The sequence below is a fragment of the Austrofundulus limnaeus genome, unplaced genomic scaffold (assembly GCF_001266775.1).
Source record: "Austrofundulus limnaeus strain Quisiro unplaced genomic scaffold, Austrofundulus_limnaeus-1.0 Scaffold97, whole genome shotgun sequence".
Classification (NCBI taxonomy): domain Eukaryota; kingdom Metazoa; phylum Chordata; class Actinopteri; order Cyprinodontiformes; family Rivulidae; genus Austrofundulus; species Austrofundulus limnaeus.
In genome coordinates, this window is record NW_013952499.1 from 564,458 (window position 1) to 581,646 (window position 17,189).

At 37.6% G+C, this 17,189-nt stretch overlaps 1 protein-coding gene across 1 annotated transcript in view; it reads right to left on the reverse strand.

The window, feature by feature from the left end:
* Nucleotides 1-17,189, reverse strand: part of st6galnac3 (ST6 (alpha-N-acetyl-neuraminyl-2,3-beta-galactosyl-1,3)-N-acetylgalactosaminide alpha-2,6-sialyltransferase 3) — an 88,731-nt gene that overhangs the window by 55,828 nt on the left and 15,714 nt on the right. The window contains exon 2 of the mRNA XM_014013033.1: nt 3,444-3,638. Coding sequence (XP_013868487.1) covers nt 3,444-3,638 — 195 coding nt within the window. The remainder of the gene's footprint in view (nt 1-3,443; nt 3,639-17,189) is intronic.

A 17,189-nucleotide genomic window follows, 5' to 3' on the forward strand; every position in this document is an offset into this window, starting at 1 on the left:
ATTTACCTCCATACGCGTCCACCATAGACTTTGTATGTAAACCTGATGCTCCTGATGCTGAAATCGCGTTTGGTGTGAACGCACCATAACTTGTGATACTTCCAGTTTGTCTTTCAGAATAAAAGCATTTCTAGATCAAGTTTTTTTTTATAAATATCTACTTTATATATAGTCAATTTTTGTATTTGTTATTTAAATATTGTTAAATGTTATTTTATCTCTTTTTGATGTTCTTAGTTTGAAGTTTAGCTACATGCCACACACGCGATGTCTGACACCAGCATTGCTTGTAAGACGGTAGTTTTTATTCAATTTGGGATTAATGCCATAAAAATAAAATTTTTGCACTTGAGAATTTTTTAGTGGACTTAAAATTAGCAGAACCCAATTTAAGCTAATTGATCCATTAACAGTTTCCAAAGTTAGCAAAAAAGCTAATCCGCTAAATGAGAAGCTAGTTTCAATATTAGCAAATTAGCAAAACTGACTAACTGCATGATTTTATGACTCATGCCTACTACCCATTAAGTTTTAACTCGTTATCTTTAAAACTGAATGAGTTAGACATTTTAATTGTTGTTAAGGCAGCCATCTTGAATTAGGCTTACTCTAAAAGTGAATCAGTTGTATTTTGAGAGCTTAATTAAAATCCACACTGGTTCACGAGATGTTTTGATAGCATTACAAATACACAGAAACAAGGGGTCATCTTCACAGAATTGAAAGTTAGTACAGCTCAATCCAGAACAAAAAGAAATCTTACTTATTTGATTTGAACCATGTTTTTTTTAAGTGTCTGGATGCAAATTTTCCATCTCCAAATAAAAGTGGTGAACCAGAGGCATGAACTGCTACAAGAATAATGTTCATTATTTCTCTTCAAAGCAGAGGAAAACAAAATATCACACTTAGAGGAAGACTCAAAAGCTGCAGGTTTCTGTATAAATCTTATCCACACCTCAGCATGGATCAGGTAAGATCAGGAGAAATATTTCAGCATCTCGAGGCGTTGTTGAATGGCAGACCATCGGTTTATAGAAAATTTCAGGAGCATCCAGCAAACTTGTGATACTTGTGTTCAAGTCAGTCAGCGCCTTTTTCTGGTTTGACTTAAAGAACAAAAGAATCTGAAACAAATAAAACGGTGTCTTTCTGCGGGAGCTGCATGTCTTTCCCATCGACTTGCATAAATCTTCACAGAGAGAGGGCGGCGACTTAAGCAGGCTTGTTTGAAGGCAGACGGAGGTGCAAATGAGAGATTGGTGTAATGCATGATTGCCTCTGGGCCCTCGTTGCCTCTGGAGGCACAAGACGACACTGTGCATTAATCTGCCAATATCAGCCTTTTGAATTTAAGGCATCTCTAAACTAAGAGCAGGAGGTATGAAAACCCATTCATCTCTGCCTGTAAAATGTAGGATTTACTGACAGACGTGGATAAGTTTGTTGGTAACCTTACAGCTTATTGAAAAAAATGTTTGATTTCCCATGAAAAGTGATTGTTAAAAKGTAAATGGCTTGTATACACATGCATGGTTTTACTATAGAGCAGTAGTTCCCAAAGATGAGGGCGGAAACATCAAGTGAATGTCCCCAGATGATTTCCAGACATCAATTTAAATACAAAAAAATTGTTAATGGAATATTTTCGCCATAATTTTTGCCACAAAAATGTAAAAAAAAAAAAAAAATCATAATAGTAGTTTCATCATTATTAGGATTGTTTATTTTGTTAGTAAGTCCATGTTTAACAAAGTTATTAGCAAAATTACCATGTGTAAACCAGTGATATATTGGGTCACAAGCTTTGCAACTGTTATTTTGTAGGCTGGAAGCTAAAAAGCTACTGTGATAGAGTAATCATTGTTTATTTTACAAATATTGACCCTTCACAACTAGGCTACCAGCTGTCTGTTTTTTGAATAGCTGTACAGGAGTTTTAATGTGCATAGGTTGTTTTGACGTTCGTCATGGTGGAGTGGGCCACCTTCTGAAGAGCATGACGTCACGTGCAAATATGCTAAAAATATAATAAATCACTAATACACTTGGTACTCTTGTGTTATAGTCATTTTTTAAACTGTTTGGCCTTCAAGTTTTTTTTATCAACAACTGAGCAGATTTAAAGGAGACAAATATGTCCCTGGGTCGTTTGGGGTCAGTAAAAGTGAAGGTGAGAGAAGTCTGATGAKCTCAAATAAAAGATATCAACGCTAAAGAGAAAAGGCTACAAAACCAYCTCCATGCATGTTTGTGCTCCTCTGACCGCAGCTGCTATTTTTGTTTTAAAGTACAAGGTTCACGGAACCTGTCGGGATGTGGATGCAATAGGAAATGCAACCCCAGGTTAATATGGCTGATCTGAAAAAGCCAAAGATGCCATTCAAATCCACGCAGGCTGAATTCCAAGAACACACCATCCACCACAGTTTGAATCATATTGGACCCAGGAGGGTTTCAATACTGACAGAAAAACACAAAAAAATCCAGACAGAAATTTACCAAAATGTATGTTCACAAACACCAACGCTTCTTTGACTGATGAGACTAAACTGGAGCTTTTAGGCAGATCACAGGAGTTGTTTTTATTTATTATTATTATTCTGGAAGGGCACCAACAAATTTATCTGTCTGTATGTGTCTCCCAACTAAACAACACCAAACATAAAGGCTCATTCTTCCATGTTTAGAAAGCTTTGATATTTCAATTTACATAAATTGTCCTATTTACAGAGCTGTTTGAAGGCAGGAGCATCACAATTTGGTTTGGTTTTACAAAAAAACAAAATGTTCATGAAAAAAAACATCAAACATATTTTAGATCTGATGCATAGAACTGGTTATGTGTTAATGTTGGAAGATGCTTTACAAATATAAATACCCTCTAAAATAAAAAAATGTTTTTTTGTTTACAGTGCAGGAAATGAGACACAATGTAAAAAAAAGGTCTAAGATGTTTTTGTTTTCATCTTCAAACTGAAAATTATCCAAAAAATATCCTGTTACTGTTTGAGACATAAAAGCCAAAGCTTCAATAATCCCACTTCAGCTCTGTTGTAATTGATGCGCAGACATCACTCAGCCTTTAGTCTGTTTCATTTCGCCTCCAAATGTGTTGCAGGTAATTATAATGATTACAAATATTTTTCTGACAAACATTTGTAAAGAAAAAAATAAATCAAAGAAATGCTCCGAGCAAGTTTAATGCGTTGTTATATTGTGGCCAAATTAAAATATTCTCTACATATTGCTGTTATCACTAATTCAAGTCATTTTTATGTGTATTTTCTACAGAAGCTGTGAATAAAACATGGATGTAAGTCCGTGAGTGGCTGATTTAAAACACTTAGTTCAACATCTCACCCTGTCTGTAGCTACTCAACAATTATATTGTAGATTTTCTGTTGAAATGTTCGTCCATGCTGTGGAACGTCCGACCCTACCTCCTGTTTGGGGACGCTGACGTAGCCCAGGTGAGGTTTGAAGGCCTTGTAGGGCTGCTTGGAGAACATCCAGTGGCTGCTGAACGTCTCACCGAACACGGGCTGCAGGAGGAAGTGAGGCATCTCCGCGTAGTTCACCACAACCACGAAGAGAGACACGGCCACGACCAGGCTGGTGGCGATCAGTGGCTTCTTCTGCGGAGACAAAGAAGTCATCGAGCACCAGTTGATGGATCTGAGGTTCACGTTTCCAATAATTTATTGATCAGTTTGCACAGAAAAACAAGGGAGAGGCAGCTGAAAGTAATCTAAAAGTACWAAAGGTGCAAAGTCAGCTGAAAAGAACCGAGGCTCTGGAAAAAAAAGGGCTGAAATAAACACGGTAACAAAAAATCATTTTATCATTTAGATAAAGAATCAATGAAGTGAAACATTATCATTCAATTGTTTAATCATTCTGTCAACAACATTCTGGGTTCTGCAAAACTAGAAACAAGTCTTGACGTTTTATCCAATAAGAAATCTGAACATTAGACAAAATGCAGAAATCATCAATCCAGCAGAGCAGGTGTGTGCTTCTTCAGCTATATTTTTTAGATTTTGTTTAAAGCAACGCTGATTTTTTTGTGGAGTTTAACCTGAAACTCTAAACCCACTATCAGAAATGAATCGTTTTAAATGAAAGGTGAAATGTCAGCTGCCTTCTAGTCAATCAGTTTGGAATATGATKAATTATAAATTTGTATTTGCCTCCGTTTGGCCCATTTATTTTAAATCAATCAATCAAACACCAGCATTTTGGGTCAAACTGTTGACATTTTAAGTTTTTTTGAGATTGCTTGACTGGTTAATGGTGTATAAAGATTGAAAATCTTAATGGAATAATCTTAATTTCTGTCCAAACTGAAATAATTTCTTTGGTTGCTAAAGTCAGATGAATAAAAGCAGTGGTGGGCACAGTTTAAAATGATTAAATTCACAAAACAATAATCCACTAAACAATAATCTTAGATCCACTAACACTAAGCAGATTATAAATTTAGCAGAAGCTAACGCGCTGAGACAAAAACCTGTYGTTAGTTTGCTATTGGTTTAATTTGAAGGTGGGCGGGATCATCTGTGGCAAATCAGCCAATCCAAACCAGAGTTATAAGTGTCTAAATTCTACTTCTAGTTTAACCCTTTCAGAATAAAAGCATKTATTTGATGGGGTTTGTATTTTTATAAGTACTGTTTAGTCAAACATAAATAGCAAACACTTTCTCGACCATATTTTATACATAGTGAGTTTTTGTATTTGTTATATGTTTTATGTTTGTTAAATGTTATTTTATTTCTTTTTCATGGTCTTAGTTTGAAGATTAGCTGCTAAAGATGCTACATGCTACACACACGATGCCGGATACGTCCAGCACTGCTTGTAAACGGGGATAGTTTTAATTTCATTTGGGATAATCGGCAAAAAAATAGAAGTTTTACATTGTGAATTGCTTAGTGGATTTAAAATTAGTGGAACCTAGTGGAGGCTAATCAGTCCGCTAACGGTTGCAAGGTTGGCCAATAAAAGTAATCTGCTAAATGAGAAGCTAGTTCTGTTATTAGTGGATTAGCAGAACTGTGCCCACAACAAAGTAAAAGTAACAAATTGTGGCTTTTAAACATTTTTTTCTTTGCAATTGTACCATTGCTGTGTTTAAGTCTTGTGGCAAATCTGTAGTAATTGTATTTATGTTAAAACTATTTTTCCCCAAATTAACTAAATGTATCAATCTCAAATTAACTAGATTTCTATTTCCGTCTATAAATTTGCCATGGTCACAAAATTTTTTCAAGTGGCCCTTGACTCTGCCAGGTTTTAGTTTGAGGCCCAGCTAGTTAACTTTTCCTGCACATCATCTCATTTTCCCCATCTACTTTCTTATAAAACATTAAAACCAGTTTAAAAAATAATCATAAAAAATGCATTCTAAGGCTGAGGRTGCATTTCACGATCTAAAGATGCAAAAATTTAAGACGTCCTTTAACTAAAAACTCATTTGGGACAAATAGGGGTTTATAAAAGTGTATTTTACTTGGAGTAACTTTAATAATATCTGACGAGGGAGAAGCGAGGCCTCCTGCTGCGAGACGATGGGCTCAAAGCAGCAGAGCGACTCTGAAGAAAGAGTTAAATCTAATCCTAACATCTCAGATTCAGGACTAATGATTCACAGCAACGTCTCTTCTCTTCACGAGGACGTCTGTGAAATACCRCTTCTCCAGAATACAGTCAATTTGCAGAGATTAAAAAAGATTAACACTTAATTTCTGATCTTTGAAACACACGATTTCACCTCTTATGTGACGCGGCGGTTTGAGAAAGACCAGCTCAGCTTTTATAAAATTTGTTTTTTTTTAATAAGAGAGTCAGTAATGGAAATAATTACTTAAGATAAACTTTGTTTTTATTGCAAACTGGCAGCAACAGACACGCATAAACACTCAAAAAACCAGAATGGACGTCAATTTGTTTTGTTCGAGGATTAAGGGACTTTGTTCACTTTGCATTATCTGCTTCTCCTTTTCTCTACAAATAAATAAATAAATAAATAAATAAATAAATATATATATATATACACACTCACCGGCCATTTTATTAGGTACACCTGTCCAGCTGCTCGTTAACACTTAATTTCTAATCAGCCAATCACATGACGGCAACTCAGTGCATTTAGGCATGTAGACATGGTCAAGATAATCTCCTGCAGTTCAAACCGAGCATCAGTATGGGGAAGAAAGGTGATTTGAGTGCCTTTGAACGTGGCATGGTTGTTGGTGCCAGAAGGGCTGGTCTGAGTATTTTAGAAACTGCTGATCTACTGGGATTTTCACGCACAACCATCTCTAGGGTTTACAGAGAATGGTCCGAAAAAGAAAAAACATCCAGTGAGCGGCAGTCCTGTGGGCGGAAATGCCTTGTTGATGCCAGAGGTCAGAGGAGAATGGGCAGACTGGTTCGAGCTGATAGAAAGGCAACAGTGACTCAACCACCCGTTACAACCGAGGTAGGCAGAAGAGCATCTCTGAAAACACAACATGTCGAACTTTGAGGCAGATGGGCTTCAGCAGCAGAAGACCACACCGGGTGCCACTCCTTTCAGCTAAGAACAGGAAACTGAGGCTACAATTTGCACAAGCTCATCGAAACTGGACAAGAGAAGATTGGAAAATCGTTGCCTGGTCTGATGAGTCTCGATTTCTGCTGCAACATTCGGATGGTAGGGTCAGAATTTGGCATCAACAACATGAAAGCATGGATCCATCCTGCCTTGTATCAACGGTTCAGGCTGGTGGTGGTGGTGTCATGGTGYGGGGAATCTTTTCTTGGCACTCTTTGGGCCCCTTGGTACCAATTGAGCATCGTTGCAACGCCACAGCCTACCTGAGTMTTGTTGCTGACCATGTCCATCCCTTTATGACCACAATGTACCCAACATCTGATGGCTACTTTCAGCAGGAAAATGCGCCATGTCATAAAGCTGGAATCATCTCAGACTGGTTTCTTGAACATGACAATGAGTTCACTGTACTCAAATGGCCTCCACAGTCACCAGATCTCAATCCAATAGAGCATCTTTGGGATGTGGTGGAAYGGGAGATTCGCATCATGGATGTGCAGCCGACAAATCTGCGGCAACTGTGTGATGCCATCATGTCAATATGGACCAAAATCTCTGAGGAATGCTTCCAGCACCTTGTTGAATCTATGCCACGAAGAATTGAGGCAGTTCTGAAGGAAAAAGGGGGTCCAACCCCTTACTAGCGTGGTGTACCTAATAAAGTGGCCGGTGAGTATATATATATGTGTATATATATATGTGTATATATATATATATATATGTGTATATATATATATATATATATATATATGGCGTCATTGTTTCATCCACAGCAGAATGTGAAGGTAATGGGTATTATGGCCTGGCAGAAAGAGAAAAAGAGCTCAGAGCGATGAATAATGGATAAAAGATGGAGGAGGAAAAGGTCTCACAGAGGAGAAACTATCGGCAGAGCAAAAGTTTAGATCAATGGTGATGGTGGGAAAAGTATCGGAGCCGGAGGGCAATGATGGATTCGAACAGTCGAAGATTTTTCATTTTTCTCTATTTTTTTACGCTGCTAATCTAACAGACAACACCAGAGAAAAACTTTCAGATTTCTGAGGAAGTTGGTGTTTTGCAAACTCTTTGAAGCTATATGATGGCGATAAGATCGGATGAGGCGTGTGGTGATGGTGATCCCTCCAACCCCCCACCCGAAAAACTGCCAGAAAAGCATTGAACTCAAATATCAAACGTCCCGAAAGAGCCAGCGGAGGCTTCAAATCATGAAGATGAGATCAAACAGTTGTGGTGCAGGAAGGGGGGTGAGGTTGAAAAGCAGGTGACCATTTGGAGTTTTTGAAAAGCCTATCACATTTCACCAGCTGTACGTTGTTACATCACCCATCTTTGATCACAAACACATCTGATCTTTAATCTTCCACAGAATGCCACAAAGAGATACTTTCCTTTTTCTCCCACTTCCACGATATTCTAAAACAACTTTTCAAAGAGAACAATCAGATTTCATTAGCGGAAATACACAGGCAAAGATTATTTTCTGAAAATGTGCCGTAATAGTCCATTATGGAGCGTGAAACCAATTCCCTAAAAAGCAGGAAGGTTCAAGAAAGAGCTTCAGCTCAGTCTGCAGAGCTGAAACATCCATCCGGTCTCACCAGGATGGAAAATTACCCCCCGATCTGCAGCCACAAATCACCAGAGGAAGCCGTGTGTCGAAGTCTGGAGCGAGAAACTCCAAAGCTCCTTCTCCTGGTTGGTTCATCTATCTACCAGGGTGATTTTAAGTTGAGCTGCTGAAGCGTGAGACGGAGCAGCAGAGAGGCTCGGAGTGGAAGACGAGTAGGACTTTACATCATCACGGAGGCCGAAGAAAGCTATAACGTTTGAGCATTAAARCTTTTGGTTCACGTTAAAACATTTTGCTTGAGGAATATGACTCCATATGCAACTGCGCTGACCTTGTTTGCCACCATCAGATCTGACAGTCATGGCCATTAACTGCACGGCTATTTACGGCCGCGGGCCGGGGGACGTTATATTTAATGCACCACGACTGAAAGCTTCCAGGGGCCGTTTCTGAAGGAGCTAAARCCTCGACGCTGATACACTATTGATCTCAGTTCTCAGTCTGTGTGGGAACATGGGGACCCGGGACACAAGAGAGACATCATTTTCCTCCAATCCCTCCTGTGGCAGGTCAGTCTGACCAGGTTACACACAGGAAGAACTGCCAGGAAGTTATTAGTGGCAGCAAATCTGAGCGAGCCGGAAGTCACTAAAGAAGAAGACTTAAAAACGGAAACCATTCCTAAAGATATTTTCTGCAGTTGAACTCTATTCTGCATAACTTGGAATATTAAAGTAATTTTGTTTACAGTAAGATCATCAGCTCTAATTGAGATGTGTCGACTCCTACATAAAACGTAAATATCCATGGTGAGAAGTGAAACGTAATACTCCAGGACAACAAAATGTAAGATTTTTGATTATCTAAAAGTGGCCTTTATTATTTTCTCAATTGTTGTTTTTCTAATTTAGTTTATTTAGCTGTAATTTAGAAGCTCAGAGGAGATTGAAATTTTTTTCAGTCATGGCTCCTAATAAGCTTTGGAACATTAGACAGGCGTCATCACTTCCTGTTTTTAAATCTCTTTTAAAAACACATCTGTTCTCACTGACGTGTGTCAAGTGTGAGTTATTGTCAAGTGTGACTTATTTTTTGTATTTTATTCTTTTCATTTATTGTCTTTCTGATGCTTTAAGCTAATTTGTTTGTTGTTTATAGACTTTTTTGCCTTTTGTTCTTCAGCACATTGGTAACAACTTGTTTTTTAAAATGTGATTTATAAAATTTGGCTTGACTAAAACAAAAGAGCTAAAAAAAACACCAGACTATTCAGTTTTTTTCTTGTTTTGAAACAAATAAAGAATGAACCATACACAGATTCATTTAACGTTGCTTAATAAATCACCTCTAATTATTTTTCTACAGCTAAAAAAAACAGTACATCTACAACTGGAGTCAACTCAACTAATAGGACACAGTGATATGTCAGGATTTTACAATGTCGCTAGTTTAAACACCTATTTTTGATCATTTTTATCTAATTCACTGGGAGTTAAAACTCAATCAATCAGTTAATTTTTAGTTGTATAGCACTTTACAACAATGACTACTGAAACAAAGTGCTTTCTATTAGTTCAGTGATAAAATAAAAAAGAAAAACAACAACAAACATTGTTATTGTTATTTTTCTACCAGTGTGGTACAGTGTGTTAAAACTGATGTGTATTTAGCTTAGCTTTGAACAAAAATAGGTCATTGATAGCGCGCAACTAAAAAGGTAATAAATTCCACAATTTTGGACCGGCTACAGCAAATGAACAGTCGCCCAACTGTTTGGACTTCGATCTTTGAAAAGTTTTCTCAGGCGATTCAAACACTCTCTTCAGGCATTCAGCTAGAGAGACGTTTGTTCTGTTTTCTGACGCCTTCTTTCAGCTGGCGACGCCTCAGGACGCCAAGGGTTGTTTTGTTTTTATGCAAACTTCGTTAACAGTGTGCAGGTGACTGCAATTGTTTTATAAAACCAGAGAAAGACAAATCCAGAATAAATTGTGCCGGTTTGGATGAGGAGGTGGGTAGTCATGTTACAGTTTCAGCAGCTGTTGTGTTTTGTCACAATCTCCGGTGCCGGTCTGTTCGAAACTTTTTTTAAACCTATGTAAATCGACTCCTTCTTCCAAAATCTTACCTAAGAGAGTTGGTAGAATAAATATTGCTAAATCGTTCATCATAAGTGGCATGGTTTTTACGGGAAGACTTTAAACAGATTAATTTGTGGGTCTGGTTTTCTTCACGGAGGAATTTAGGAAAGATCTTAACGTTCCTAATTTAGGATGTTTATAGAAGTCAGTTTTTCACCATCTGTATTTTGTTTCTGGCACAGTTGAGCTCAGTATGTGTGCTACTGCAGAACACACTTTATAATAAATACATGAACACTATTATTTCATTTCAAGGAAAACTAGAGTAATACTTCATCCCCTTTCCTTATAGAGTCTTGTCGCCTGTTGGAGGTATTTTATCCTTCTAATCCTCAAATAAGCCCAAACTAATCGAGACACTTTTCCCCATTTTAGAGTTCTGAAATGTTTACCATGCTCTGAAAATATTTAGCCTGAGAGCTTTTCACACTGCCAACTGCATCTGTGCTGATTCAAAACGGAGCAGCTTCTCTGAATGTCCAATGAGCTTGACAGATTTTACATTTTATACAGATTATGTTTAAATCACTGCAGCTCAGAAAACTACAGTGTAACAATACACCAATCCACATCGATATATTGATTAATTGATTAGTGATTCAATTACATCAAAGCAAAACAAAAATATTGATGCACATTGATACTGTTGGGGTAGCAGCATCAGAGTCAGGGACCCAAAAAGGCTAAACAACGGTTCTTTTCTGGGGACGATTGTGGAATCTCTGGAGATGATGGTGTGAAGAAGGATTTTACAAAAAATTAAGAATATAGTGGACCACCCTGACCATCCTCTTCATCAGACTGTCATAGAAACACACAGTGTCTTCAGTCGGAGGCTTCTTCAATTTAGCTGTAATACAGACCGCTACAGAAGAACTTTCCTGCCCACAGCCATCAGCATCTACAATAGCTCTTTAGTTAAATGAGTTACAACACCTAATTTCCCTCTGGGATCAATAAAGTATTTTTGAATTGAATATTGTCATCATGTACTCGATGTGGACTGAAATATCGATTGCAGACTTGTGAACCGAGTCTAAATTGTATCGTGACTTTGTGATACCGAGGAACATAATATCGTCATCCCAACAAATCAACAGAATATAGTATTGTGATTAGCGATGCACGATATATCAGCATTCGTATTGGTATTGGCCAATACTGGTCATTTAGAATCGGTATTGGTCCGATATGTAAAACTGGGCCGATATTAACATCCGATATTGATTTCCCACTTTTTAGCTTTGTGTTTCTGTTTTGGGAGGGGAGATGGTTGGTTGAGCGCCATCTGTTTGATCAGGATTGTGATATTGACGCTGCAAAGCCAGGAATAACTGAAGTAGAGAACCATGTCAGAGGTCTGGTTGCTTATTTATGGTATCAAGAAAAGACCCAAGTGTGTTTGTACGTATATGTATAATACAATTTGTATGTTTGTGTAATATCGGTAAATATTGGTTATTGGCCATAATAGCAATAATTATATCGGATTTCAATATTGGCTGAAATTTCCATATTGGTGCATCCCTGATTGTGATAAAGCTGGTGGAAAAAACTGTATCGCCAATTTTCACCTTGATCAACTCAAATCTGTGCCCGTCCGGACAAATCCTAAAAATCCTTCTTTTTTCTTTGGTCTTTAACGGTCATTAGTGAGAAATCCAACAGTTTTTTTCAATCCASGAATCCACCATCGGGGCAGCATACTGGGACCCATATTTTTTATTTATTTTATCTTAGCTTATTATATTGTGTAAAGTGGTTTTTATTTACCATTTTGAAAAGAGATAAGGTCTGTAACCTACTGCTGTTGATCAAAGTTGGGGGATGGCTGTGGCAGAGTGGTTATGGGAGTCGTCCTGGAACCGGAAGGTCACCGGTTCGATCCCCTATTCCATCTGTCTCAGTTATTGTGTCCTTGGGCAAAATACTTCACCCCTAATGCCTCTGATGTGTGTCCCATCAGTGCATGAATGTGATTGGCTCTCTATGTACTGCTGCCAGTTTTGGCCAGGTTTCCCTTGCAAAAGAGATTCCTAATCTCAATGGGATTTTCCTGGTGAAATAAAGGTTTAATAATAAATTGGCAATGATTGGTCTCCATAGATGATTGTACTGTTAGCTTTGTAGGAGATCTCATAGAGTGCTGTACAAATGGGTAAATGAGGGCACAGATTGTAGTGTGAAGTGCTTTGAGTATCCTGGTAAGGCGCTATACAAGTACCATATACTGTACAAGAATACAATACCAGTGTACAAGTTTTCATTGAAAGAAAATCAGAAAAGGAAAATTGGTTTTGGCTCCCAAAACCAAATTCGGTGCATCTCTAGTATACCGGTAAATAAAGACACAGTAGCATCATCATCATTATAAAAAGTCAGTATCACTTCAGTTTAATAAAAAGTTAAACCCAAAGGACTAAATATTTTATATATAAATTAACTGTATTGTAATGATCCAGATGAAAATGTATGGCCACATTCAGGTAGTATTAAAAGCTCCAGGAAGTGAAATTTAAAGATATTTTTGTTTCTAAATGTGTTACTGGCAGCAAAGACTCGTCATCCTCTGTGTAAAACATTAGTTTACCTTGGATGACTTTTGAAGCAAGATGTTTTTAAAGGTAACACACGAATCTATGCCATCTTTTCCAATCTTGATCTATTTTTTTTTTGTTTCACTCCGTCTCATTTCCTTGGAAAGAAACCTGAAGTCTTAAAGTGAAAGGAGGAGAAACAATGAGAGACTAAAAACACATTTTCTTAAATTAGTTCAAATTGGATTTTAACTGCTCGCTGAAGCGTGGTAGAAAGAATCAGGTGCTGGTGAAGAAACATCACTTTTGCATTGCAAATGTTTTTTTTTCCCGCCCTCTGCCCAGGAGACCCTCAAAATCAGCAGCCAGATATGTTTTTTCATGAGGTTGAACATCTCATTAATCCAATACCCATCACTATTAACTTTTCAGACACGGCATTGGTCCTGTTGTTTACTGAGCTGGAGGATTATTCTTTGAGGGAAATTGTACTCGCTTCATGCTCAGATGGAGCCTAATGGAGGTGAAACTTTGATTGCACAATATGCATGAGGAAATAAATTGCTAATTTGCTTTGAATTTTCATCCATCACACAAGCGAATGGAGTCTATTGTTGGTAACGCTTCAATAAGGAGATTTATTGCCCGTTTGGTGCATGTTACAAACAGTGAATAATATGTATTCTGACTTTTTATAAAGTTTTCTCTTCATGTTATTATGTTTAAAACCACACTATCAGAGGTGTCAATAGCAAAGTTAATACTGGATAATAGTTAATGCATTAATAAAGGATTATTAAAGCCATTAAGTACAACTGGGTTTTAAAATGGGACTTTAAAACATCAAGAGTTATATTTATGTCAAAGCAATCAACCGGCCACATGATAATTTGTAAATATTTCTGGATTTTTTTCTTTTGTTTCTTATTTAGACAGGTTTTGGAACAGTTAGCGAGCTCAGTTAAAGAAGTAAAAGTTAAATGTATATTTAGGCTTTTTTAACCATTTTTATGGTTTTATCTGGTTCTGGAACCACAAACAACCAGCTAAAATATATTTTAGCCTTTTTTAATTCGTGGTTTTCAAATTTATAAGATTTATTTATTTAATATAAAGTATGTTGTATAAAGTTAATGCATAAAATGCAATTTTTACAAATCAAATCGACATCTGGGCGGGTTGGATATCATCCAAGGCCACTTCTGGCTCTCAGGCCGTATCTTGTCAAAGTATTGTCTGAAGCAGATGAGCCCAAAGTGGGGCCCGCGGGCCAAATTTGGCCCGCCAAGTCATTTGATTTGGCCCACCAACAGTTCCCAAAGTTACAAGGTTGTAACCTGTTATCCTATAGGTAGAAGCACAGTATTTACATTGGTCAAATGACTATATAAAAGGGCTGTAGTGAAGGTAGTTTTCAGTCATGGTGTTGACATATCTTTGATTTATTAGGATTAAACATGAAACATGAAACGACAAGAAATATTTAGATCAGATTTAACCCCGCATGTAGATTTACACACTTTATAAGGCCACAAAAACTCATATTTTATCAATTTATATGTCCCATGAGCCTTTGCTACTTGAGCGTATGGCAGACTTTCTCCAAGTGCACAGACTAAAACCAAAGAGGGCCATTGCATAGCTTAATCATTAAAATAAAGGACTTTACTTTAAAAAAGTATTTGTATTTCATGCTTAATGAAGGAACCAAAAATTAATATATTTATTTTCACTTTCATGCAAAACAAAAAGTTTTTTGTTTTTCTGGAAAATTTATAGAATTTTCTAGATTTTTTTCTTTAGAAAATGGAACACAAAATAAAATCTGGAAACTCCCGTGTTTCTTTATAGTCTGTTTTCATTTTTCCATACTTCGCCAGAAAATACAACTCCAGACTTTTCAAGGCTGCAGAGGATCTCTGTCTTTCAAAGCCTAAGTGTTACGGTTGTACCCAGGAATTCAGACTGACACGAGGAGCTTCCATAAAAACAAACTGAACTTTGGTTAAACAAAAACAAAAGCTGTCGCAGCAGCAAAATTTCTAAAAGAAACCAGAGGTCAAACACGAGGAGACTCAAGGAGGACTGAGGAGCTTCAAAGGGAACTGAACGTGTTGTGAAAACAAACACAATGCTCCACTGAGGAGTGAACGAAGGTAGAGCAACGGTACGGGCTGGGGCTGATGAGAGAAGTGGCTGCAGCTGTGAACAGAGAGCAGGTATAGATGGGCGTGGCAGGATAAATAAGCAAAACAAAGCCGAAAATAAACGCAATTCAACACAAATCTTAACACAAAACGGAAAACCTCATGTTTACGCAGCAACTAAGGTGCTGCTGTAATTACAGATTACAATGTGAGAAGACACGACGAGACAAATTATACCAATTTTTCTGCAAGTTTTCCAGAAGCACCAGAAGAATGAAGAGGTACTGCTCGCATATTTACCAGACTCAAGCATCTGCCTCTTCTGCACCAAACATGAGAGCTATGATTACATCCCTGTGAGGAGTTTGGATATTACCCAAACAAAAGCAACCGTTTTCTCTGAGGCTGGATGGGAGAGAGCGCACCCTCGCTGTCCTTGCTGACACAGAGGCTGATGAAAAGGTTTTTATGAATTATCACCTGTGGCCCTCGGTGCTGAACTGAGCGGGCCTGGCAGAGACAGTTCTGCAGCAGGATGGACGCTCTCATTGTTCATGAGGAGTTCTGATGAGTGCCGACCCTGGTCCGGCCCAGCAGAGGGTGCAGTCACCTCACACAGACGTCATGTGGTGAGCATTACAGCTAAAGCTCATTATTACATTAAACCTCAACCACACTTTACGACTTAGTCTCTTTACACCTGCTGCATTGGGACTAATCTGACTTTTAAAACACCTAAAGCAAGAAAATAAATGACTTTTAATTGATTTAAAGTAATTTAATTTACATTTGACTTACATAATTTAACAATTTAACAAAAAAGGGTAAAAAAAAAACAATTATAAGCCTCTATGGGAGCTTGTTGTGTGTTTTATAACAGCAGCCCAGATGTTCACGCTGTGCAAACGCATCATGGTTTGTCACCTTCCTGCCCTCAAACAACAAAATGCCCCGATGTGGTTCCCTCAGCTTCTTTCTGCGTTATCACACTTATCAGTCAGGACATATGAAAAACAAATCCTTCAATCCAGGTCAAATGAACGCTAATCTGTTCTGCTGGCCTGAAACGGGTTCGTTATAACACACAGCATAACGGAGAATCTTAATCTGGACCTAGAAAGGAAGTTTGTTTGAAGATGCCACGTCTTGATAAAATAATAAAAAAAAGGGGAAGTATTCACCCTCATTATGTAAAGAATTATAGCAAATAAGTGTTTCTGCAACAGGAGTGCAACCCAATTGGACTAATGCATATCTGATATCAAATGGAACATAATCCTCCTGCTACGAAGGATTAAACACTCTACAATGTTCACTTCCCCTTCTGGAGCCAGGAAACTTTCAGGATGAGGGAAAATGTAAAAATAAATAAATAAAAACACAGGTCCATATGTTCACAGAGACAGCTCGGTGATGCTCTGCTGCGTGACGCTGAGAAAAAAAACTGTTAAAGTGAAAAGAGGAGGAAGCAGAAAATCAGACGGATCTGTGGAAGAAAGGGGAAGTCTGGCAGTAAAAGAAAACAGAGATTTGATGTTAAGAATTTAAATTAGTCCCAACAAAGCAGCTAAAACAACCTTTTCTCCCTGTATAAAACTCTCCATAGAGCTCAGAACGATCAACAGAGCTGAGATTTTGGCCTTAAGTTTGATTTATTAGGATTTAAAAAGATTGCTAACGCTAAAGTGCACGTTTTTGGWTTGTGATATGAAAACCAGAAAAACCCAAATGTTCACGAGTAGAACATGATCTGAACTGAACTGTGTTAAAGACAAAAAAATGTTTGCTAATAAATATTAATAACTTGAATATACAAAATAAAGTAAAAGCCTAGCCCAAGTGAAGATTTCTTTTTAATATAAAAAGAAGAAACCAGAACCAGGTGAGGTTTTACTTTATGAAATTGGTTTCATCATTTCTTCTAATAAAAAATCCAACGTGCCGCCAGCTTTCCAAACAATTCTCTAAATATTTTACAGCTCATACAAAATGCGGTAATGTTTCATCAACTGTAAAAATTATTCAGTAAAAACGTTTTCCTTGAAAGCAGTTTGTATTTAATTAGTGTTTAATGCGGTCATTTATTTTTACGGTTGCTGTGATTTGCACTTTTTTGTCTTCATGTGCTTTTAATCTGTGTGTGTGTGTGTGTGTGTGTGTGTGTGTGTGTGTGTGTGTGTGTGTGTGTGT